A 22,209-nucleotide genomic window follows, 5' to 3' on the forward strand; every position below is an offset into this window, starting at 1 on the left:
ACTCTGGGGTTGTCCTCCATGGACACAGCAGAGCGCAGGGAGGAGCAGGGCTGGACACTGGGTACCAAACCTGCATCTGACACTTCCACTCCAGGTTTTAATTGGGTGCCACTTCCTTATTCCCTGTTTGCACCTCAGGAAATAGGAGCAGGTCATTCCTGCTCAAGCTCCTGCCAAGATGACCCAGGGCAGAGACACTGGAACAGCCAGAGCATCACAAGGTCCTGTGCTCTTCCCTGAGGAGCGCCCAGCGTGCGGCTCCCATGGGGTGCCCTGGCCCCAGCACAGCCCGGGGATATCCCTGTTCCCAGCAGGTGTTTCCCCCCACACTCCCTCCCTTTCCTCACAGGAAGGACATCACTCACTCAAATGCCAACCACAGCGTTTATTTTAATTATTTTTTTCCACAAACTGTAATTTTACAGTTAGGAGTATTTCACGTAGACACGGAGCAGAGCCCAGGGATCCACTTGCTCAACCACAGCAGCTGCCTGGGTCTCTTTTTTTTTTTCTAACCACAGACCCTTTGTGCACCATTTCTTGATGTTTTACAGCACCAGAACCCAGGCTAAGCACATCCCCAGAGGAGCAGGGTCTCCCGTGGCCAGTGAACTCTCTTGCCTTGGAACATTTTTAATTCCTCTCCAAGACTTGCTGGGTTTAGCCTGTGCAGTTCAGGGACTTCAGGTCAAGTTTAACTCAAACCCCACCAATTTTTAACCAGTATCCATTAATACCTCGAAAGCTCAAAGCCTGTTTCCTTCCCATCCCAAGTGCCCAAGGCAATCACTGGTTTATACTTTGTTTTTAGGGCTGCAAGAGACCCAGTGGGGTTATTTCAGGCGTTGCACGATGCAATAACCCCCAGTTGCTCAAGCCTGCCCATGGCATGGCCCACAAGACAACCAGCAATTTGTGCAGAAGTGTTCAGAGTTTTCTCTCTGAGGCAGCAATGTGGGCCTGGAATATTTCAGGTTCTCCCAAAATTCCCAGAGGAGCTCGGGGGCTCAGGCATCCTGCAAGGGCTTCCTTTGTGATGCTTTAAGGACTGAACAAGCAGCAAAATCCTCCACACTGGGAAACCCTTTCCCAGGAAAAGGGCAGCCAGGACCCCTGGGCTCAGGCACAGGGCTCCGAGTTGCTCTTCCCAGCTTTCCTCTTCTGCTGGGGTTTGTCACTCTCCACCTGTGCTGTCACCTTTGCCTTGGGCACCTTGTATTTGCTCTTCTGGCTGTAGAGAAGGTTTTTCTGGAAGAGGCGTGGGATGTTGCCCTGGAAGAGCAGGAGGGCAGCGAGCATCCCTGGAATGAGAGCACAGACCCCCTCTGAGCGCTGTGTTGAGCATCTCCACCCTCCCCACGGCTCAGCAGCGGTTTTGGCTCCTTGTCACAACCTTCACCATGACCAAAAGGCAGCTCAGCACCACTGAAGTCCCCACCGAGACTGCTTTAAGGTGAATTTAACCACTGTGTCCTTAACATAATAAACAAGGCTTGTTTTGACCCAAAAGGGCCATCAGCCACCCCAGTGGTTTTCTGGCAGAGAATCATTAAGGTTGGAAAAGCCCTCTGAGCCCTTTGAGTCCCGCCATTCCCTCAGTGCTGCCAAGAGTCCATTAATCATGTCCCCAAGTGCCACATCCACATGGCTTTTAAACCCCTGCAGGGATGGTGTCTCCACCACTGCCTTCAGCAGAGTGTGCCAGTGCCTGACCACCCTTCAGGGAAGACATTTTCCCAATATCCAACCTAAACTTCCCCTGGGGCAGCTTGAGGCCGTTTCCTCTTGTTCCATTGCTGTTCTCTGGCAGCAGAGCCCGACCCCCACCTGGCTCCACCCTCAGGGACTTGTCTCCTCTCTCAGCACACATCCAGCTCCCCATGACCATCCTGGAGCTGAGGACAACCCCAAAGCATAACTCAGCCTGCCATTACCCTTCACTAAACCTCCCCTGGACTTTGGCTTCAGGGAGATTTCTGCCCCTGTACTGTGCAGAAGGTGCATTTTAAAAACATTGGATAGCAAAGAGATGACCCCAGAGACAGTGAGGCAGGATGAAAAATGACACTTGCCACTGGCAACCCCAAGTTCAGCCCTTTGCCAGAACAGTCCACGTTACACTGAGCACTTCTGCCTTGCCCCCATCCCAGCTCCTGCCTCCTGGGAAGATCTCACCTGCGAGGGGCCCCAGCCAGTAAACCTGGATGTAGTCCCAGAAGCTGTTCCCCGAGCAGTGGAAGGTGGTGGCTGTGGCCAGGGCAGGGTTGAAGATGGCCCCCGTGAATGGTCCAGCTGTGTGGGAAGAGAAACGTGGCCAACAGTCCCACCACATCCCTTGGAACGCTGACAGAGGGCTGGGACCCCTCCTGCCTGCCTGGGGCAGCTCTTGGACCGGGGAAATCCCACCCTCATCGTCCTGAGCTTTGTGGGAAGTGGAAAAAGCTCAGTGCAGGACCGAGGGATTGCAGTAGGGGACATTCCAGGGAAGTGATCCCGGTCTTGAGCTATGGCTGTGAGCTGACATTCACCTGCAGCCCAGACACCCTAAAGTGCCATCTTCATCCCACAGTGAATATTCCCCAAAAGAACAGAAAACAAACACCTCAGGAGCCTTATCAATCCCTACCTCTCCAGTCCTGGAAGATGAAAAAGGGGCTGTTCCTCCCCCACAAATGAGGTACTTTTCCAAACGACTTGGAAAAAGAAACACCGGTGCTGCTCACCTGTGTAGGTCAGGAAGGTGACAGTCACTGCCAGCGCAGGGACCCGGCACAGGGGGTGACTCTGTCGCACCTTGAGCAGGACAAGGTGGAACAGGAAGGAGCAGGAGCCTTCCACGAAGGCAGCGTGGGGCAGAGAGGCGCGGATGGAGGAGCTGCACTCGGGCGCGATCAGGTGCTGGATGAAATGCAGCTGTGTCAGCTCCCAGGACCAGTAGAGCCAGGTGAGAGCCCAGCCCGTCCCTGTGCCCACACCCTGGGCCAGCAGCTTGGCCGCCGTGGCTGCCAGGCTGGACTCGAGGAGCAGGAACTCCTGGAGAGACACGGTGGGGTTGGCAGATGCTCCATCAAAAGAGGCGCCGTGGACAGCGGAGAGGAGGAAGAGCAGCGTCAGGACCACGTCCAGGCCAAAGCCACCACCCCAGGGGCCAATATCCATCAGCATCCTCAGCTCGAGGCAGCTCATGCACAACTGGAGCGAGCCAGCAAATTCCCTGGCAAGGCAGCCGTGTGTTCCGGGGGACAGAAGCCTCTTGGAAAGCCACCTGAGCAGCTGGCACACCCCAACAACCAGGAAAAAAAAAGCAATGGAGACATTCAAGCCATCCATAGTGAAGGCTGTGCTGGGGGCAGCGTCTGGACCAAACCCGGGACGGAGCAGAGGAAGCTCCTGCACCTCTTTATAAAGCCAAGCCTAAGCAAACGTGGCACAGCCCGACAGGCCTGGGAAAGGCCACACGTGTGGCCCCCGCGGGGCAATGCCGGTGCCACGGGAGCTGCCGGACTCACAGCAGCTGCAGCAGCCACCAAGGTGTTTGTCTCAGCAAATCCCGGTGTTCTCTCCACCAGCACTGAGCCCCCAGCCGCCCCCCAGAGCTGACAGCTCTTCCAGAAGGAACAAAAAACTTCATTTTCTTTCTGCTTGGCTCCAATGCCTGTGGCTGCTCCATCTCTGGAAGTGTCCAAGGCCAAGTTGGACAGTGGGGCTTGGAGCAACCTGGGATAGTGGAAGGTGTCCCTGCCCATGGAGGGGGTGGAACGAGATCAGTTTAAGGCCCCTTCCAACCCAAACCATTCTGGGAATCCATGGTAAACAATCCGTGATGCATCTTCTGAGTCATTTCCCTGCTCTGCAGAAGTGCCACCGCCACCCTGAGCTCCCATTTCCCATCCCTTCAGGCAGAAGGGGCTCTCCTGCACCCCCAGGGCAGGCAGTGCTGGGGTAACCCAGCTCCTCTCAGTGCCCCGTCACACACAAAGAGCCAACAGCTTTGATTTGGGCCATTTTATTTCCCTCCCCTGCCATTTATATAAGAAATTACCAGGAAACACAGGTTTGAAGCACAGCACTTGAGCAGGGATGAGGCTCTTCATACAGTTCAAGCCATGAACAGCAGGAGCAGATGCTCCAAATCCATTGGAGCCTCTCCCCCAACAGCCTTGGACGGCAGAGAAGAAACACGACATCGTGGGGATGCCTGTGAAGGCCACAGCTCAGCCTCTCCCCCTGCACCACCGTCCCTCCTCTCATCTGCCTTCCCCCTCCTTTCCATCCCCAAGTGCCCACCCCAGAGTGGTTTTGGGAAGGGTCCCTGGCACTCACAGGGCTTGCTTTGCAAACCACGGGAGGTGTGGGCAAGGAGAGGGACCACGCTGCCAACTACCCATCACCCAAACCCTCCTCTCCTCCCCCTCTAGACTGCCCTGCTTTTGGTCAGCCTGCCTCAGAACCGCGCCAGTTTAACTCTTTTCACCCCAATTCTCCCTGCAGCTGACAGGACAAGCACCCATCTTTCACCTCAAATGAACAAATGACTTGGCTTGAATAACAGAAGATGAAACATTCTTGAAGAGTCTCATAAATTAGTAACTTTGTCCTCGTGAAATTGACCTCTGGCAGCAACAAAGTGCTGGCCAAAGCTACTCATCACTGCAGAACCAACCATAAAATACTTGATATCACAATCCACCTCATTTCACCTCCTTCTGTGTTTCTCAGGAACCACAGAGTTCCTGAGAGTAGAACCAGTAGAGTTTTCTCTTTAGAAATAAAACCTCACGAGGACCCAGCCTGAATCCAGCCCCTGGAAGAGAGCCACCAGATTATGGGACACAGACTGGTAAAACTGGGAAAGAAATTCCAGCATCTTTTCCTTTCCCCAGAAATGGATTTTTCCCTTCCTTTCAAGCATTGTAAGGGTTGGGCCTTAGGAAATAAATGTTCTAAGGTTTAAAAGCTATTTCCCACTCATTGCTTGTAATTCTGCCCATGGCACATCCTGCAGTTGTGGGACATTTAACCCAGGCTGGAGAGAGGAGCTGGGAGCTGTTGATTCCAAGGAGAACTATGGGATTAAACAATGCCAGGGGCTCGTTCCCTCATTTGTGTTAGTGCTGACAGCAGCCTCCACACAGGTTTGCAGGCCTGCTCTTCTAGGAACAAAAATGATCTAAAAATCCCAATATTCCCACCAAAACCCCCTTTTTTGTAGCTGGAACATCAGTGTCTCTCTAAACCAAACTTGCTTTCAGGGCTTAAAATGCAGATCTTTAAGTGGGGGGGGTGTTTAGCCACGGGACAGGAACAAGTTGGCACTTCCAGAGTTCAGCAAAATAAACACTCCCCAAAAACACTGAAGGGTCACAAGAGCTGAGCTCCCTCGCTATTTTCACCCTCCAAGAGGCAACAGCTACAGAACAAAAGAGTTACAAGGTTATTTAAGGGGAGTTTTAGCGGGCAGGGGGTGGATTAGAGCTTTCCAGGAGCTGTTCCCAGCTGCTGTCACAAGGCAGCAGGAACCCAGGGCAGGTTTCACTTTGTGGTCAAGCAGGGAAAAGGGTTCCAGGAGATCCAAGAGTTAATTGTGCTTCGTGAAAAGACCTGAATCCTTAGAATAAGCATTCACTGAGAGGAAAAAATAACAAAGATGGGTCATCCTTGACTCTAGAAAGCTCAAGGAGTTGCAGGAGGCATCTGTCCTGAGGAAGGTGTGGGCATGTCTCCCCTCCAGACCAGTCCAAGGAGCTGCCCTGAGTCCCATCAGTGCCCTCAGCGCTGATCCACAGTTGTACCAAGCTGGATTCACTGCTCACAACCCTCCAGGAAACACCAGGACCTGCAGCCCATGCACTGAGCCATCTGTGCCTTGACACAGACTGTCTGCTCTTCCCATCCCAGCCTCCTCTGCACTGACTCAACACAGCTCCAAAGCACAAGTCTGGGGGCCTGTTACGTGTCTGAAAGAGAATGAGCAACCCCTAACTTCCCACTGGGAAAATCCCATTAAAAAACCCAACCCATCGGTCCCTATGGGCTGTTTCAACACTCAGCTCAGCTGGGATTTGACATCTTGATGGATTGGACTTGATGATCCTAAAGGTCCTTCCCAACCTTACTGATCCCACGATTTTAAGTGATGATGTGCTGGAGGACATTCCCACTGCAGACACCAGCTGGGAAAAGCACAAGGAGCTGTGTCGGTGCTGCCCTGCTCCCTCCTGACAGGCTGCAGGTAGAGAACTCACAGAAAGTCATTGTTCTCACTTGGTGGTATTTCCCTCCCTCAAGGAAAAGAAACCTTTCCTTAGGTTGGATTCACAGTAGGGAAAACAGCTCTTGGAAGAATCTGCTTCCTCCACATATCTGGAGAGCAACACCCAGAGTTTGGCCGAGCTCAGCAAACTTTCACATCGCTTTCTCACGTGACTGAGGACGGCTGTTTTTATTAAAAATAACCTTGAGAGCAAAATGCAAGTTCTTTTAAAAAAGGGGGAAATGCAGCTGCACAAATCCCTGGAAGCAGGGATCTACAGACACCACCATGCACCAGCACAGGAGCCGCGGGAACTGCACTGATATCCAACAGTGCTCCTCAGGCACCACTGTGAAAACACCCTCTGCTATTGAGGATCCTCATTTTTCACCCACCCTGGTTTTCACCAGCGTGCTACAGGTGCAGTCCAAACAGCTGTGCTCAGCTTTGCAGTAACTCACTGCAGCCAAACAGCAGCCCTGAAAGGGACAAATTGCTGCCCCCAAATATACTGCATTTTAAATACCAATCTTGAATAAACTGATCTCAAAAAATGGGGCTGCCCTTGGGTTTAGTCTCGGGTAGGTACATGCAAGGGATGAGCAAGTTCACACAAGACTTTGGAGGATTTATCCAGGACTTGCAACTTTCAGCCGTGCAAGCCAAAATTAGCCAAAGCCCTGCTCTCCTTCAAGTACCAAAATCCTGATAATTCTGAGTTCTACTGAGCACCTTCTCCTCCTGTCCCCTCTTCCCCCAGAAATTAAATGCCAAATCACCAGTTTAAATGCACAAAGGGTCAATTACATGTACAGACAAAGATACTACAACGAATTGATAACCCTGAAGAGACAGGCTCCGTGCAAACCAACATTCTCATGTCTGGGTGCAGCAGCTGCTGGGCACAAGTGGTTTCTTCATTTCCCTCTGTCAGGGTATGAGCAAAGCCTGTGCAACATGCAAGAAAGGGGAAGAGCCCATTTCCCAGTAGCAGACAGGGAACACAGGGCACGGCGAGTCCTCACCATTCACGACTGAGGCAGAAACGTCACCCGGAACCAACTGACCCTCCTTGTCCTTGGCTTTAGCTGGACTGGCAGGCCAATATCCCACAGCCTTTTTGTAGGTTCAGTGGAAAACAGAAGTGGCTCTCTGCAGCCTTGGAGGCCAAGAGGCACCATGGATCTCATCCCAAGTCCTCGGAGAGCTGTTGGCACCCAGTGCCCTCACTGCCACGGTCAAACGCTGGTCAGCGGCGATGGCACAAACCCAGGAGCCAGATCTTCCCAGCAGGCAGCAGGACAGCTCAGCTCCCATGGATCCTGTGCCATAACCTTTATAAGCAGGATACTGGGTGGGACCCATGGTGCAATAAAGCAGAGCTGTTGGAACAGCTCCTGGATCATCACCACAGTGCCAGGTTCACTGGGCCCGTCAGTGCCACCCCAGTACTGGTGAGTGGATGGTGGAAGATGCGGCTGGGACGGGCCAGGCTGGTGTGTGCTCTGCTCCCTTGGCATGGAGAGCAAGGGACCTCTCTCCCACAGTGGGTGAAAAGGGTGTTCCAGAGCTGCTCTCCTCCCATCAGCGATCCAGAGGCTTTTTGGGAGGCACAGCCATCCGCCAGCAGCGCACAGCAGCAAGGAAAGCTTGTGGTGATCCCAAGGCTGGTACTGACACCGATGAATAATAAAACTTTACAAGAAACAGGCTGGTATAGCATAAAATTACATCCACCATCATTAAAGCATTCCTAAAAAGCTTAATTACAAATACATTCTGTTAATCTCAGGAAAACACCGACACGTGAACTCTTTCAGGTACTCTTGTCTTCAAAGGTATAAACTCATGACAGGGAAAAGGGGGGAAAAAACCCCAAATGTTTTTTAAAAGTTTATTTCTAGCCCTGAAAGAACAGTTATTAAACAAAGTCAACAAATACAGTAGTTAATATTGCAGTAACAATTAAATAACATAATGGGATTAAATTACACAAAAGGCAACATTAACATCTGAAGACAGTTAAAAAAATAAAAAGAAAGCTTGCACCTACTTCCATTCCCATCAACAGCATAAGGAACAGAGGGAAAAACAGACCAGAGAGATTTATTGACTCAATTCCAGCTGCAGAGACCCTTAATCACGTTTTTGCTCCCTCCCCAGCCCCTCTGACAATGGGACCCATCTGCTGTAGCCAAACCTTTGCACCTCCCTGCACGGAGAGCCAGGGGGGAAGGCTCCAATTAGTCTCATTAACACCTAAGGCAGGGCAAAGTGCACATTCCCACGGCTGTTTTTAACGAGAACTCTGGTTTGTTCGATGGTAACAACATCCCAGGAATCTCACATTCCCTGCACACCTGCACCTCAGCCACTGACACTTCAGAGGGATCACGTGCACAGCTGACCCCCACTCAGGATCTTGGGCGGGCACCCAAGAGGGATGCACAGGAATCCCCAAATTCGGATGCAACTCGTCCCTTCTCATCCTTTCCTCAAGCTCTGGCTGGTCTCCACCTGCCCCAGTGACACAGCAGAGCTGACAGCCCTGCACCCACTCAAGGACTCCACTCTGCTCCCACCAGGGAAAACCCACGGCTCGGAGCTTCTCACCTTGCAGACACCCTCAGAAAAGTGATGCCCGACCCTCCAGACACAAAAGCACAGCACAAAAACCTTCTCCTGCCTCTCCTCTCCTGCCAGCCCCACCCCTGATCCCCATGGAAACCACCCCACAGAACAGCTGCGTGGGGACAGGGAGATGCTGGCACTTCCCAGCCTCGGAGCTGAACACCCAGGTCACACACACAATTTGGGAATTTCGGGATTGGGCCAAGTTTTGTGCATTAGGATGGCTGAATCTTTGGAAATCGTCTCCTAAGCAGACTAAATTGGACAAATTTTGCAACAGATGTTTTAAACCGTTCTCATACACCAATAGAAGTGAACTAATAAGTTAAAATTACTTATGATTTCTTGTTTTCTATTAAAAACAGCTAAATTTATCTAGATTGTGCCATTAAAAAAAAACCCAACAAAACAAAAAGATGAAAGAAAGAAAAGCTCCCAGTTTAACTCTGGCACAAGGAGTTTCACCAAGTCCATTGCCAGCAATGGACAAACCATTGGTACAACAGGTTTTTTCCTCAGCCAAGCCTCCTCACTGCTCCATTTGACCAGAGAGCCAGGACACACTCAAACCAGGGTGATTACAGTGTCCATGACTCATAACAAACTTTTTTTCCAGGGAAATGCACTTGGATTTCCTTACCTGGAATGAGACACTTCCTTGGATTTAAAATTTTAAGCCATAACTGTTCTTACACTTGCAGCTAGAGAGATTTATCCCTGTGAGGAGCAGTTAAGATAATTCACCCAACACAGATTTTAACCATCACCCAGGAGCAGAACACAAGCTGAACCTGCCCAACAAGGCACCCTGGTGGCCCCACACGATCCCCAGGAGCTGTGAGACCCCAGCCCTGCTCCCCTACACTATCCCCCCAAACTGCCTCTGCTGTCCTGCCTGGCCACTCTCACCTGGAAGTTTGTTCTGTCATACCTTGGCTACCAGTCCCCAAAATGTCATTCTCTCTATATAGATACTGAAATTCTCTGAAAATTACTTCTATCCCCTGCCAGCAATGTTTGGGAAAGCGTGCAAAAATTTTTATTCAGGGTCCTCTGTCCACACCCAACCAATAGCTCTGTCTGTCCCAGGCCCTGCCCCGCTGGGAATGCAATACAATCCCACTAAAGTCATGGTTGTTCTTTCACAGACTCATTTGGCACATTGGTACTACTTGGCTCTTCCTGAAACACTTTTGGGGAGGTTGAAATGCATAGACTGTAGCACTAGAAGAGGCACAGGCTCTGCTAAACTCACCCCTGGCAACACCCCAAGAATTGAACCGCTCAGGATGTCGCTGTCCTTCAGAAGGAGGCACTTCTTGTTGTGTTGAAGGGTTGGCTGCAGCCATCCTGGCTGGTACAGTGTCCTTGGTGCCAAGGATCAGTGTGACACCAGCCAGTCCAACAGGCCACACGATGGCCTGACAGCACTGCTTCCCCTCTGCTTCATCTCACAACTTTGCCATGTCCAGGTGTTCATCATCTTCTCTTCAGATCACGGTTCCAAAATCCTGTATCGTCAGTGTCCTCAGATCTGGTTATTTGTTCTTCTGGTTTCATTAGTACAAATGGAGCACATACAAAACTGGAAAAAAATAGCTCTAATACTTTAAACTCTGACAACTCCATAGGTTGATGCATTATTTGCTTGGCAGGGGGAAGGGGGGGGGGGAAATTACAACATATACAAAAATGTATTTGATACAAAGAAGGGAAACGTAAAATAAAAAAAGTCAAAGGCACCAGCATAACTTCCAAAGCCCAAGTCAGAGCACAGATACATGTTTGTGAACCACCCACTGCACCAAGCACCTTATCCCTCAAGCTTCTGGCCAGCAAGTCTAACAGGGAAAAAAGAGCAGACAGGAAGACAGCTGGAATTTTTTCTTGCCCTGACTAGAACTGATCATTTGATCATAAATAAAGTATCTGACCCCAACCTACACATCCATAACCCACATCCAAAGACTTGACCGATCATTAGGTTCTACAAAGAGGCCACGTTTTTGATTTTAAGAAAATGTCCACAGAGCACAGGCATGAGAAACAGCTGAATACTTCTCTTCCCCCTCTCTCTCTCCTTACTCATTTTAAAAAGTGAAAACCATCCCCATACATTATGATTCCTTAAGTAACAGAGTTGTTGATTCTACAGTACAGCGACAGCTAATCCAAAAAAGCAATGAGGGGCAAGATGTACCTTCACATTCGCCACACCTGCCGTGAATCTGGTCACTGGGAGCTTCCCACAGGGATTGCAGGTAGAGGGGAGGAAGAGGAGAGTCAAAGAGATCAGCAGGTAAAATTAGTACTGCTCTCTGAAAGCTTGAATCTGTCATTCAAGTATTGAAAGTACCCAGAGGGTACAACGGGAGCTGTTACAGCGAAGTCGTTAAAACCCCTTAAAGCCCCGGGCACAGCAAGTGGCATTTCTGGGCTGTCTGGGAAACAAAAATCAGAATAAAAAAAACCCACAAAGGCCAATAATTCAGCCCTCAATTCCTTCTGGACCCCAGACAGGGATCTCTATAGAGTCGCCACAATGTATTTTGGGTGTCTTCTGGATGAGAGTTTCTTCCCTTTTGCAGATGTTTCCCACCCCCAAAAAACCCCTTCCCTCCCCCCCGAAGTGTAACAATTTCATATATTATAAAGATTTGTAAAATACAAACAAACAAAAAAGGAAGAAGGCTGTGGCAGGATGTTAGCGGTTACTCTTCATTGCTTCTTTGGCTGCCAGGATCAGTGGCGTCAAGCTGGACAGAGGTTTGGCCAGTTTCAAGAAGGGATGCTGCCAGGAAGACACAAACACAAGGAATCAGTGAAAGATATGCTTTTAAAAGTTTGATTTCCAGCAGGATTCATGTCTCCACAGAGCTAAGCAGGAATGACTCTGCATTTGAACTGCTGACTTGTTTCATGTGTTTCTCCTGATGGCTACAAGGACAAAATGATCCCAGGCTGGCTGGGCTCACACTGCCTTGCCCAATGGAGTTTCTCCTGGAATATCTCACTGTTTTTGGAAAATGTGAGTATTGAAGCTGCACTTGCAGTGAGCAAAACAAAGATCTAAACAAGAAATAGTCAGAGAAAGATAAGAAGCAGCAGCTGGCTTTACTGGGAAAGCCTCTGCATCATCTGCCTCAGATCTTCTACTGCTCTCCCCAGGAACAGCATCAGTGGGGATGATCACTCATTGTGTGAAGGAGTGGGATCACTCCTTCACACAATGCTGCCTTCAAGCAGATCCCATTTAACAAACCAGCTTTTTCCCAGTGCACAGAAAGTATTCAAAAATCAAAAATAAAAGGAGAAACGGTGGCACGATGGCAAGGACACTGCTCCAGCTGCTCAGCTCGCAGGGCAGAACCCTGGGGAGAAGGGAAACTTTTCTTTTCAAGGCTTGAACGCTGATGTCAGACCAGCAGATTATTTTATCTGGAGTTCTGATTCACAGCTGGACATTCACAAGTGTAAGTATGAAAAGCAGTGCAAATGCTATCAATGGCCACCTCCTGAAGGGAGTTGCTAAACTTTGGCAGTGGCAGAGTGAAGGCACAGATTATGATGGAACAACTTTGGAGTGTGTTATAGATCTCTCCTACCAACTGCTCTCACTACAGTTCACAGGAGAAAACACAGAAGAAAAACAAGGGTGCCAGTCTATGGTGTGGTTGACCTGAGTGTGCCTTCTGGACCTCACACTGTGAGAAAAGCTGAGTCTCACCTGTAGCAATTCTTTGGCTGATCCTCTTTTCTCCACATCCATCTCCAAACATCGGTTCAAGAAATCCCGGAATATCGGGGACAGTTTCTCGGGGTTCTGGAGTTCTGGGGTGCCATTAGTTGCTATCAAATATAAAGCCTGTAAAATGAAGAATAAGGTACAACCAAGCTTTAAAAGATGCCAAACTGACCTGCCTGGTGGCAAGCCCTCAGATGAGAGGGCTCTGCAGCCTACTTCTCCTCAACTTCAGAGAATGGAACTGTAAAAATGCCACAAGTGTAGGCAGTCATGACCTATTCTTGCTAGTAGCAAAATGATATTCAAGATCTTGTGGCAACAGATACTGACCCTAGCAAAGAAAGTATCAAGTTGTGACACAGCAGCACTTTCCATAACACCATGGATTTACTTTCCCTAAACTGTCACAGAGGCCTGAGGTCAAAGTCCTGTGTTTCAGTTACAGGGAGGCAAATCTTCTAAGTACCATCACAGAATCCCAGACTGGTTTAGGTTGAAAGGGGACCTTAAAGCCCATCCTGTTCCACTCCCTGCCTTGGGCAGGGACACCTTCCACTATCCCAAGTCCCATCCAACCTGGCCTTGGACACTTCCAAGGATGGGGAGTCAGGGTAAGGCTGACTGCAAATTCAAGACAGCTTTCTTCCTCTGGAGGAATTTTCTTGTACTGCTGAACCTTGTTGGTTTTTTCATTTCATTTTCTTTTTAATGCAGACACAATCAATAAACAATTACTGACAGTGGTGAACACCCAGTCCCAGCAACGCCAGGGCTTCTTACCCTCAGGGGGTTCTCGTTGAGGTACGGGGGCTCTCCTTCCACCATCTCGATAGCCATGATGCCCAGGGACCAGATGTCCACTTTGGGGCCGTAGGCTTTCCGTGTGACCACCTCGGGAGCCATCCAGTACGGAGTTCCCACCATGGTGCTGCGCTTGCTCTGCTCAGGGGTGATCTGGGCACAGAACCCAAAGTCGGCTGCAGGACAACACAAGTTGAAGAGGTTAAACTGGTGCATGCCAAGAAGTGGCTTTCCTAGAAGACTTCTCTATTGCTACACATATATATTTCATTGAGAGGGGCTTGGGGGCAGTTTCTTCTTTCCTCCCCCACAACATTCTCCATATTAAAAAAGCCAACGTGCAATGAAGATACAAAACCTGAAGGTGCTTAAGCAGGGCAGAATTCCATGGAGTGAAGACAAAGCTTTTGCCCTCTGGTTACAAGAATTACCCTGTAGAAGAATGGTGTTTTGCTCAGTCCTTCCTTCAAGAGTACCCAGAATGGTAACAGCCAAAATAAGCACTCAGGCAGAGCACAGGCAGAGAGTGTTCTGCACGTGGTGTGTTATACAGCCTGAACCAGAAGAAATACATCCACAATCCATGGCTTCTGCCCTGCTAAACAGATTGTACTTGTGCAGCTACTGAGGTCAACATTTCACAGCACTTTGGCCATCTATACAGGTACTACAGCTGACAGACATGGAAACAAGGCTCCAGGGAAGTGCAGTGCTAACCCCACTCAGCAGCAGGAACCTGGACAAACAAACCTTTCCACAAGGTAACTACCAAAGAGAACAACCACACTCAAGAAAACGAGAAAAGTCACCTATTCCTATAGCCTTCAGGTGCAGCAGCAATGCATGTCCCATCATGTTACTTTATCCAGCTGCAGCACTCCCACTTCCCAGGCATGTAAAGCATCAATAAGAACACAGTTAAGGCAGGAGACAGATATTACTTTATCATTGACACTAAGTTAGAGAAAGAGAGAGAGAGAGGGAGAGAAGAGAGAGAGAAATTTAAATTCCAGGGTGATTTTGGAAGTGTTATGCCAAGCAGTGCTAAGGAAAGAGCCAAGTCATGAAGTGCCAAGTTGTACCAAGACCATTTAACAAAGAACTACCCCACCCTGACAGTCAAAATGCTGCCTTAAAAAAAAAACCAAACAAACTCAAAACTAAACAAAAAAAATCAAACCTATAGGAGTCACCAAGCTCCTCCAGCACTTTTTGGCCTTATCAAGGTGTCACAGTCACCTCCCAGCACGGCCCATTTGCACAACCAGTCCAGCTGCAGTGTGTTCTCCTGACCTCCCAGCCAGGCCTCCAGCAGCAGCCACCAGCACAGAGGAAGAAGATGGGCAGGAACCCAGTTTCACCCACCAGCAGCATGTGTAGCTGCAGTGGTGAGACCTGTCCTGTCACCAGACTGCCTCAGAGAAGGAGAAGAGTTCAAAAAGAAGGTGCAGCTTCTCCCACTCTAAACTTTCGCTAAAGCAGTGTAATCACACAGCCCCAGAAGAGCTTGCTCAGCACTGATTATACCACCTCCCCTTCATACAGGGCATTTTTGCAGCTGACTCCTGTCCTCTGTGTCTCCTTCCTCCTCATCCTCCCCCGATCTGCTGGGGTGATGATTTTGGCTCAGCTGCTCACTCTGTCCTTTGGCCACTTTGCTTTGACACCTCCTTTGCAATTTTGATCCCTCTCCAGCTAACTCTTCTCGGCCACATCCTCTGCTCTAACTGTCCACTTCTCTTCAGCCTCTGAATCCACAGCTTGTGCACAGACACGTCACATCCTCAAAAAAAAACTCCGTGTGCAAGCGAGCAGCGCATCCAACAGTGCTGGTACACAAATCAGGTTGCTTGTAATCTTTCCTCACACTCCATCTCATAAACGAAATGAGACTGCAAACCATCTAGAATAAGGAATATTGCTAAGACACATTTTCATGGCACTTCAAATTCCTACTAAAAACACTTTTTACTTCACACTTTTTTGCCTTAACTCTTTGATTGTTACATGCTTTGTACATTCCTACATAGCAGAAAGGCAGATAATACACCTCATTCTCAACAGTCCTGACAGCTACCAGTGCTTTCACACCATTTTTATTTACACACACCAGAAAAGGATTTACTGCACAAGCCCATGCATGCATAACAATTACCTGAAAAGCAAGCAGTTTGGTTTGTCATGATTATATTAATGAAAGTGTACACTTCCAGTCCAAGAAAAGGTACAGAGTAAGAAGAGACTTCAATAAATGACCAATAATGCCCAATTTTCTTGTTAGTGGCCTTTTAATGAATGGGGCAAAGCATTAACATCAAGTCACAGCACCTTAACAAAGCAGTTTGCTGCAACTTTGCTCTTGCAATCATTCCCATTTTGCTTCACTGTCTGTGCCAGTTCCTTCCTATTTACCAACGTATTCATGGGGCCACAGGTTTGCTTCAACATCCTGCCTGGCCAACACGTTCACAGCCCCAGCCTGGGGGGCCCTCAGAGTATCAGTACCTGCTGTCCAACACACATTTTATAACAGAATTGATTTCTATTACTCGTAGCCAATACAAATCCACCTCCAATTTCCCTGCTAATTCTCCTTCTACCAATTTACACACTCAGAGCCAGAGACTCGTGGAAAAGGGAAAACAGAACATGAAACAATTGTCTGCTACTCACTTAGTTTAACTGATCCATCCATTCCTAACAGCACGTTGTCACTCTTTATATCCCTGTGGATGACCTGGTTGGCATGGAGGAACTCAAGCGCTTGCAAGCACTGGACAGGAGAGAAAAACCAACATTCAGCATCCAGAAACACAACTGCTGTATGTGAATACAAATTCAAAGCCATGTTCACACCCTCAGCCAGCTCTGAGTGCAAGAATAGAACAGTATTATTGAAGATAACCAGCAGAGGAAGCTCTTGGGCTAAAAAATTCCACTCTGGATTTCAGAAGGTCAAAAATTATTTCACCATGGAGTTTCCCTATCTTAACAAATGCATCCTTAAACTCCTCATCACCCAAGATGCTCTCAGAAATCCCTGAGGTTAATTTTGGTACATCCCACAGATTCAACAGTGGAACCATAAAGGATTAAGTGAGAGCTTTTTAGGCTGAGGTCTCAACAAGAGGAATTGGTGAGGCTTCATGCCCAACATCCACACAACTTCTACACTGAAGGCTGTAAAACATCTTCATTCTGAAAGGCACTAATACTGGTTTGTATTGTTTTCAGATGAAAACCTTTCACACTAAGTTTCTGCCCAAAACCATAATGAAATTTACTTTTGTTATTTGAGAATAAAAGGCAAAAGAAAAAAAGCCACATTTTTCTCTTTCCATCTAAGCAGAACATTTGCCATTTGCAGCCTGGCACAGATGTCCCCACTGAGCTTTTTTCATCTTGGTTTGCTTTAGCAAAGCGACACTGATTTGCAAAATTAAATGTATCTAAAACACTGGGCAGCAGAGTTTTGATGAAGTACAATAGCTCAGTATTTGATTTCTCTCTCAGAAAAGTTCATGACTGTCACAGTAAGTAGTTACTCTTTTGGTTCTCTGCTCCCAGCTCTGGTTTCTCTGGAAACCATTCCCTGTCCATACACGTTACTGTGCAAGTTTGCTTTCCCTCCCCTCCCTTGGGGTGAGTCACAAAAACACTCGTCATGCTGATGGAGTCAGATGGGCTTTTTAAAAGCCTCCCTTTCTCCTGCACAGCAGATAACACAGTTCTCCTTCTGCCACGATAAAAATCAAGCCTGAGCTGGATACCCTGGCACTTGCTCAGGGCAGAAACCACTGATAAGCTGTGATATCAGCTGCTTTTAACACTTTCATTTGAAATCTTACTGCAACCTCCCCGTTATTCCAACTACAACCTTCTGGAGCATCCTTTTCCTGAGAAATCCCTCAAGAAAGCTAAACTGGCACAGAACTACAGATGTCACACACCATGGGAATGACTGAAGTGGGAAAGGGATAGTCTGCATTCAGTTCATCTTTATTTTGGTACGTGTTTCTTAACGTACTCCTGTTTCAGCAGATCCACTTTCACACTGTGAGCAAACACAGTTCCCCTTCTTCCTTCTGGAAAACACTTCAAAGCTTTCAGGAGTTTTTATTTTACTTTTTTTCCCTTCTCCTTCGTACATTACCCATACATGAATATGCAGATTTTTTTTTTCTTCGTGCCTCTGAATGTTCTTTGTTAGTCCAAGTTAGAAAAGCCATTCCTTCCAGCTGCTAAACTTCTCTATTGCTCCTCCCTGAACTTTATTCATATTATTCTGTTAATAATAATCCACATTATTCATATCTTTCTGTTCACAGTGTCAGCAGGATAGGCCACCCCAGGTACTAAATCCACAGACTTTATTTGCTCCATCACCAAACATTCCCAAACACCCACCTCAAACACCACTGTAGCTCTTTTGTGTTACAACTTGCAAAGCCCCAGTTTTCTGAGTTAAACTAATTTTGTTATTTTCTGCAATTTTAATACTGATTTCTGCTCATGGTACCATTCATTCTTTACTCAATGGCTTCAGCAGTAATTGTGGCAATTAGTGCTAACCTAAAATAAAAATTAGGGGAATAGAGAGCACCCTTCATTCCTCCACCCAGCACCTCCACACTCACCTCTCTGCAGACAGCAGCAATCTGTGCTTCATCCATACACGTCTCTGTGACCACATCTGTTAGAGAGCCTCCAGCCAGATACTCCATCACCACAAACAATTCATCCCCTACGAGGTAACTACAAAGAGAAAACCAAAAGCATGTCCCTGTTGCCATCAGGGTGACAGTCTACAGACAGCCTCATTTGCTTCCAAGACCCTTAGGTAGAGGAAGAGCAGGTCTGTGTAAGGGATAACCTCCTGTAACCCTTGGGATGAGGAATCAGCCAGCTGGCTGCATTTACCTGTCCAGGAAGTTGACTATGTTGGGGTTCTTTAGCTCCTTCATTACCAAGATCTCATTAATTATCAGCTCCTTCTTGGGCTGTTTCTGCAAATTGATCTGTTTAATAGCCACCTGAATAGGGCAAAATAAAACAGCAATCTCAAACCTCAGTACCCAAACCTTTCAGTCACTCTTAATACAGTGAAAAGGCAGAAGGAATCCTGTAGCAACTCAAGAGAGAAAATGTGAGCCTTCCAATGCAAGGTGAGGCAATTTGTTGTTCTCTATTCTGACCAAATTGGTGTTTGGGTATAAGAAATGCTGAGAGGCAGAAAAAATTCCTCTCAAAGCCATTAATTCAATGAACTATCCCAGAGAGAAAAGGGAAGATAAAGACCCACCTTATCCAGGAAATAAGCTAACAAGGACAAATACTACAGTTTACAATGGAGAAGAATCATCCCAGCTCTGTTAACTTCAACACTCTGAGGAGGCAGTTTGGAGTTCTGCAAGACAACCTGCCCATGACTCCAAAACCAAACACAAGAACCAACACCAACCTGCAGAAATTATTGTTATATTGCCAAGGACATGAAAGGAAGAAATTCTCATCACTGTATGGCACAGAGTGACAAAGTAACTGTGATTGGAGGTGCAGCAGGTTGCTGAGGGTCTTTTGGGAGTTTGGAATGGAGACCTCAATGAACATATATTCCACAACCTCTCTTGAGCTCCTGTGTCATGCCTGATCATCCTGCCTGGGAGGGAAACCATTTCTAATATCTAACTCGAATTTCCCTTATGGCAATTTTTGTCTGTTCCCTCTGTCCTGTCGCTGTGTAGCTCTAAGAGGAGTGCTCCTCTTACTGATGAACAGACCTAACTCTATCCTCAGGCATGAAGCAGAGGAAACTCCAGCACTGCATGAAGGCTGCAAGCCATCAACTGCATGGCAAAGTGCAGAGGAGGTCAAAGAAAGGCCCTGGACCCCAAAATTCACTCTGCAGTCAGTAAGAGGACATGAAATACTGCAGTGTGTCGAGAGCAAACTAAGAGACACACACTGAGATGATGGCAAGGCTCGTGTTTTATCAAGATATGGTGCTCCACTGCAGGACTGCTGAATGTGGTTACTGCTGAAAGGGCATTTACTTATCAGTGACCTAAGGAATGCCTACTTGAGGATATTGAAAGGAAAATTTAGGAAAGAAAGAAAAGCATTGAAAGAAAATTAAGGAAATCTGATGTTAAATAGAGACAAATAATTCCTAAAATTCGAGTCCCAGAAGCCCTCTGGGTTGTCCCCCAAGACACAGCCACTGGATGACAAACATGCAGAGCATTGCTGATGCCACCAATTTCACTGGAGAAACGAAGGGATAAAGCAAAGAGCAGGACGTGGAGAAGACATTCTGACTACAACAGGGCATCACACAAGACAAGCTGCTACCCCAGAGACAGGCACAGCCAAGTGTGCAAAGGCTAAACAAAATTTCATTTCTCAAAACACAAGACACCAATGCCTGCAATTCTTGAAGGATAAACCATTTTCCAAACTCACATCTGGAACACCTCACTCCCTCTGCTTTTCACTGGAAAGACAAATCTCTATTTTTAGCTTTCATCATCTGATTACTGTAGAACAAGGCACACACTGTTACAAATGACTATGACAAACAGATCTGAGAGGTTGATAGCAGCGATGAGAGCCACTGAAGGAAATCAGTCAAATCATTCTAGCCACCTACAGAAGAACATTTAAACAAAAAATGAACACAGGAATCTTACCTCCTGCCCTGTTGCCACATCAATAGCTGTGAAAACTGTACCTGAAGCCCTGTGAAGAGAAAGAAAAATGTTACAGCAAGTTGCACTTCCCTGAGTAATGACATAAATGTGACAGTGAAGCCACAAACACAAAATTGTTTCAGTTTTCAATTCAAAATTTCCACCACTGTGTGACACCTTCACTGTTTATTTGCTTTACTCTTCATTGCCCAGAGAGGTCATGGCTGCCCCATCCCTGGAAGTGTTCAAGGCCAGGTTGGACAGGGTTTGGAGCAACCTGGGCTAGTGGAAGGTCTCCCTGCCCATGGCAGGGAGTGGAACTTTAAGGAATGGACTTTAAGGTCCCTTCCCACCCTAACTAGGGGGGGATTCTGTGATTTATCACTGCTGAATGGAAGCCAACGTCTCTCTGCCTGCACAGTAAGTGGTGTGAGGCAGAGAACAGCACCCTGCTGCTAACACTGGGAACAAAAGTTGGAGTCAATACTTACCCCTGCCCAATTTTTTCATATCTGGTGTATTTTTTCTTGGGATCTCCTATGCTTACAATAGTGCCTGAAAATAGGAAAAAAAAACCAATCAAAAAGTCAATCCAATTCCACTGTCCCCCCACAGCAGGGCTGGCCTGGCCAAGATACACCTGAGAGTGGGTCAGCTCAAGTAGCAAAGCTGGTGCCCCAACAGCCAAAGGTGCATGGGAGCATCAACAGGGTGAAAAATCATCATCAAGATGGTTATGGAACAAGCAACACCAGACACTGTTTTGTGTTACTATGGTTTGATTAAAGTTCAGCTGTGATACTGTGATGTGCATGTATGACACAAACCCAAACCTGTTGTACCACTGTTTTCCACCCCACAGGGCTCCAAGCATTACCAACCACCCGAGCCAATGCAGCGCTCTCAGCTGCTGCTGGACACAAAGCTACCCAAGCACTGCACTGCACACAAAGCAAGGGTGAGGGCAAAACTGGAATACAGTCCTCCCCCAGCCCTAAAGCCTTTGTTTATCTGAAATGAAGGCACCTACGTAGTTTTTCCATGATGTCTTCATCTGACATCTTGGTTTTCTTTTTCTGCTTATCCCCCGCTTTCGAGGCGCTGTCGGCGCAGGTGTCGCCGGCTGGGGCAGGGATGGGGTCAATGACAGAGCGGGTGTAAATCTGTAAGGGACACCAGAGACCTGAGCACCTGCTCTGCCATCACTGACCTTCAGATGAAACCCACCACAGCTCTGCAAAGATCCCCAAGCATCGTTTTACAACAGGTACGAGGCAGAAATCAGACCTGAGACACATTAAAGTTCCATAAATCAAGATGCTGGCAACATTACTGACCTCTGAAAGAGACCCAGGCACCTCCTGAACAGACTGGGTGCCAGCACATTCCACAGTGGGTTTCTCAGTTTTTTATCTGCTTATTCTTTAAAAGCCATACTAGCTAACAGAGCAGAAACCACTATTTAATACTGAGATCAACTTATACTAAGATCTAAAGGCAAAAGATTTGTGATTGCCATGAAAAGAAGGATGTGATTCTAAATTATTTCCCAGTTGTCCCCAATTTAAGGGGTTTTTTTAAGGGATTTAATTTCTTGGAGCTTTATTTAATTTCCTCCTGAGCTGTTCACAAACATACACAGCTACTCTAGAAATATCCAGCTGTGGACCTCTCACCTTTTAGATGTCTAAATCCCCCAAGAGTGGGAAATTATAAAGCAATATCCCTAGACAAATAAACGTAATTCACATTTGCACTCCTGGGAGAAGTGAGCAACAGAGAGGCAAAATGTACAGCTCCCACAGCCAAAAGAAGGAGCTGGAGTAAGTGGGATCCCTGGGACACCATGGATCCAAGGTGTGTAGATGAGGGCTACCCTAAAACTTCATGAACAACGTCTCAAGCATTTCACTGTTCCTGTAGTGCTGATGACTTTGTGAGTGAAAAAAGCTTTCAAATCTAAAATTTGCATTGGTTGGGGTTTAGGTGGTGTACCTGGAGAGGCTACCACACTGCAATCCAATCAAATACCACAAAGCAAATACATTACACCTGGATCACTGTGCTGTGCGAAGTTACACAAACTGCTT

The 22,209-nt window shown here is 47.6% G+C and overlaps 2 protein-coding genes across 3 annotated transcripts in view; both read right to left on the reverse strand.

Moving 5' to 3' along the window:
• Positions 1–393: 393 nt before the first annotated feature.
• LOC125330634 (aquaporin-12-like) lies at positions 394–3,522 on the reverse strand. The gene is made up of 3 exons (XM_048313936.1): positions 2,724–3,522; positions 2,176–2,292; positions 394–1,301 (listed from the first exon to the last, which is right to left on the reverse strand). Exons 1-3 carry the CDS (start codon positions 3,328–3,330, stop codon positions 1,120–1,122), a joined length of 906 nt encoding a protein of 301 aa, XP_048169893.1. The 5' UTR covers positions 3,331–3,522; the 3' UTR covers positions 394–1,119.
• A 4,621-nt stretch (positions 3,523–8,143) lies between these two features.
• The window catches only part of PAK2 (p21 (RAC1) activated kinase 2), a 42,179-nt gene continuing 28,113 nt past the window's right edge, over positions 8,144–22,209 (reverse strand). Inside the window, exons 7-16 of one of the 2 annotated variants that reach the window (XR_007205644.1) lie at positions 21,150–21,282; positions 20,611–20,674; positions 20,120–20,168; positions 18,351–18,463; positions 18,068–18,185; positions 16,104–16,203; positions 13,410–13,606; positions 12,612–12,749; positions 11,085–11,675; positions 8,144–10,469 (exon numbers count right to left, since the gene is read on the reverse strand). Coding sequence is in view for 1 of the 2 variants with exons in the window: in XM_048313939.1 (XP_048169896.1) it covers positions 11,589–11,675; positions 12,612–12,749; positions 13,410–13,606; positions 16,104–16,203; positions 18,068–18,185; positions 18,351–18,463; positions 20,120–20,168; positions 20,611–20,674; positions 21,150–21,282 (999 nt within the window). In the remaining variant the exon portion in view is untranslated. Of the gene's footprint in view, positions 11,676–12,611; positions 12,750–13,409; positions 13,607–16,103; positions 16,204–18,067; positions 18,186–18,350; positions 18,464–20,119; positions 20,169–20,610; positions 20,675–21,149; positions 21,283–22,209 lie in introns of both variants that reach the window. The other variant, XM_048313939.1, reaches the window with a different exon arrangement.

The sequence above is a fragment of the Corvus hawaiiensis genome, chromosome 10 (assembly GCF_020740725.1).
Source record: "Corvus hawaiiensis isolate bCorHaw1 chromosome 10, bCorHaw1.pri.cur, whole genome shotgun sequence".
NCBI classification, from domain to species: Eukaryota; Metazoa; Chordata; class Aves; order Passeriformes; family Corvidae; genus Corvus; species Corvus hawaiiensis.

What these genes read in the sequence shown, in the direction of transcription:
- LOC125330634 (XM_048313936.1), bottom strand. Translation starts at nt 3,330, where the DNA reads ATGGATGGCTTGAATGTCTCCATTGCTTTTTTTTTCCTGGTTGTTGGG. An exon ending in CACCTTCCTGACCTACACAG is followed by an intron (nt 2,293 to 2,723) that starts GTGAGCAGCACC and finishes CTTCCCACACAG; the next exon opens with CTGGACCATTCACGGGGGCC. An exon ending in CTGGCTGGGGCCCCTCGCAG is followed by an intron (nt 1,302 to 2,175) that starts GTGAGATCTTCC and finishes CTCTCATTCCAG; the next exon opens with GGATGCTCGCTGCCCTCCTG.